The following is a 2,134-nucleotide window of genomic DNA, read 5'->3' as shown; positions in this document are numbered from 1 at the left end:
TCAAGTAAAACACCCTTTATAATTGAACGTATATGCCAAAAATCACATAATTTCAACAATCCAACTACTTAAGAAGAAGCTCTCAAACAACACACCACTGATAATAAATATACTTAATTAATTTATAAATATATAGACCTAGATTAAAAATCATAATTTAGACTTGAATAATGTAGATACCTACCTAGATATTTTATTTAATATTATAGCCTAATAATCTATCATTTAAATATCTAATAAAGTTTATAAGAAAATACATGCCTACCTAAACATAAGAATTGTATGGTAATAGATGAAACTATGAGAGAATACATCAATTTATATATTGTTATGTATCTTAAAAGTTTTTTTTTTTAGAAATGTTACAAATTCAATTTACAAATGGGACACTTATGTTATTTTTAATAAATTATTTAATATTTACAAGAATAATGCATATCTACCATAAGTACATCGTTTTCATTTAGTGCCTATGGGTAAGTAAGTAAAGCCAAAATTACATTCAACTAATATTATCAATTATTTATTTTAACTTCTCTATTCTCTTAAAGATACCGTGATTTCTAACACACACTCGACATATAAGATTTTAGACTGGTTCTTTGCCAAACATACCAATTGATCTAATGAAGCGATAAGAATTCTAAAAACAGATTTGAATTTGTCGTCAAGTCTACTTGAAATCGACTTTCCCACATTTTCGATTTACTTGAGTAATTTGTTTTACATATAGGTAGTCTTGTAAAAAAAAAAAATTGTATTATTTACGATACAATTACATTAAATTATAGTTTATTAACACAATTTTTAACATAGGACTCGAGCAGTCAATGAACAAATAAATACATTTAAGTTTGTTTCTGAACAATTAATGTGTACACCAATTAAATCAATAATTAATCAGAATCATCTATAAGACCATCTGAATCATACACCAGCACCTTTCCCTTTCCTTTAATAGGGGAATTTCTTATAGGCAATGAATGACATCTGGCAAATACAAGTGCAGTATCAGAAAATTCTTGTGTAAAATTACTATTCTTGTTTACATGTGTTTTAATTGGTTCATTATCGACATGGAAGTCAGCAACCTGAGATAATAAGACATCTTCTTCTAAACATTCTTCCCTGAACTGCTCAATTACTGAAATAGAATTGATTGAATTGGCTATTTTTGGCGTTTGTTGACTAGTTGATGGATGTTTGCGTTTTCTTGAAATACTATCCGGATACTCAACTTGTACCCGCATTGGAGTTCGTAAACTAGAACTCGCTAGTTGAGTTCGATTTATATTGGGTAACAGATTTTCTGGTTGCTCATTAGTACTCTGAGTATTTTCGATGGCATTAATATTTAAACGTATGGAATTGGCATCTCCAGATATCGCATTATCATTCATTGTTGATAATATATACTGACTTTCAAATGTCAAGCCGTTTTTAAGTCCAAATACCATAGGCCTAATAAAACAAATTTAAAAGAATTTTCTGGGTATAACATATAAAATAAAATACTCATAGTGATCATTACACTTACATTCCAGGAGAGCTAAAACGAATAATAACTGGTAATGTCATGTGCTCGGCAAAGGCCAACAGAGGTCGTATTTCTTTGAGCGAAAATGTTATACAACAGCCTTCACCAACATCATAGATGTCAAATTCTGATGACTGCAAGCTCAATTCAGTTCTTAACATTTGTCTTATATCTATATATAAATGTATACAAATTAAGCATAATTGATAATAAGTCTAAATTTAATTACAAATCAACTGTTATTATAATAATATGATGCTAAGCCAAGTCCCACGCGTCTGGTGTATTAAGCTAAAATTATTGGTCACTGGCGATATATGATTAATGTTGATCTAAATTGGTCTTTGCTCCTACACTATTACTGATTGGTGTATATCAGCGATTCTCAAACCGTGATGAGCTTACCACTGGGGTGGTCAGAAGGTTACATGATGGTACACAGAAGGTGGTAGTACGATAAATTAGTAAACTAATATTTATAGTAATTTATTATGTAATGGCATTTAACATTATTTTATGTTTTGTGTGAATATGTACTAAATATACAGTTAAGTGTACCTGAATGATTATTTTTATAAATGTATTGTAATTCTAAAT

General features: G+C 29.0%; 1 protein-coding gene across 1 annotated transcript in view; it reads right to left on the bottom strand.

The window, feature by feature from the left end:
• Positions 1 to 768: 768 nt before the first annotated feature.
• LOC100160840 (cell cycle checkpoint control protein RAD9A) overlaps positions 769 to 2,134 on the bottom strand; it is a 3,187-nt gene continuing 1,821 nt past the window's right edge. The window contains exons 5-6 of the mRNA XM_001952816.4: positions 1,538 to 1,709; positions 769 to 1,461 (exon numbers count right to left, since the gene is read on the bottom strand). Of these exons, the coding sequence (XP_001952851.1) occupies positions 897 to 1,461; positions 1,538 to 1,709 (737 nt within the window). The 3' untranslated portion in view covers positions 769 to 896. The remainder of the gene's footprint in view (positions 1,462 to 1,537; positions 1,710 to 2,134) is intronic.

This window comes from Acyrthosiphon pisum, chromosome A3 (genome assembly GCF_005508785.2).
Source record: "Acyrthosiphon pisum isolate AL4f chromosome A3, pea_aphid_22Mar2018_4r6ur, whole genome shotgun sequence".
Taxonomy (NCBI): Eukaryota; Metazoa; Arthropoda; class Insecta; order Hemiptera; family Aphididae; genus Acyrthosiphon; species Acyrthosiphon pisum.
Note: the sequence above shows the minus strand (reverse complement) of the source record. Positions and strands in the feature narration are given on the sequence as shown.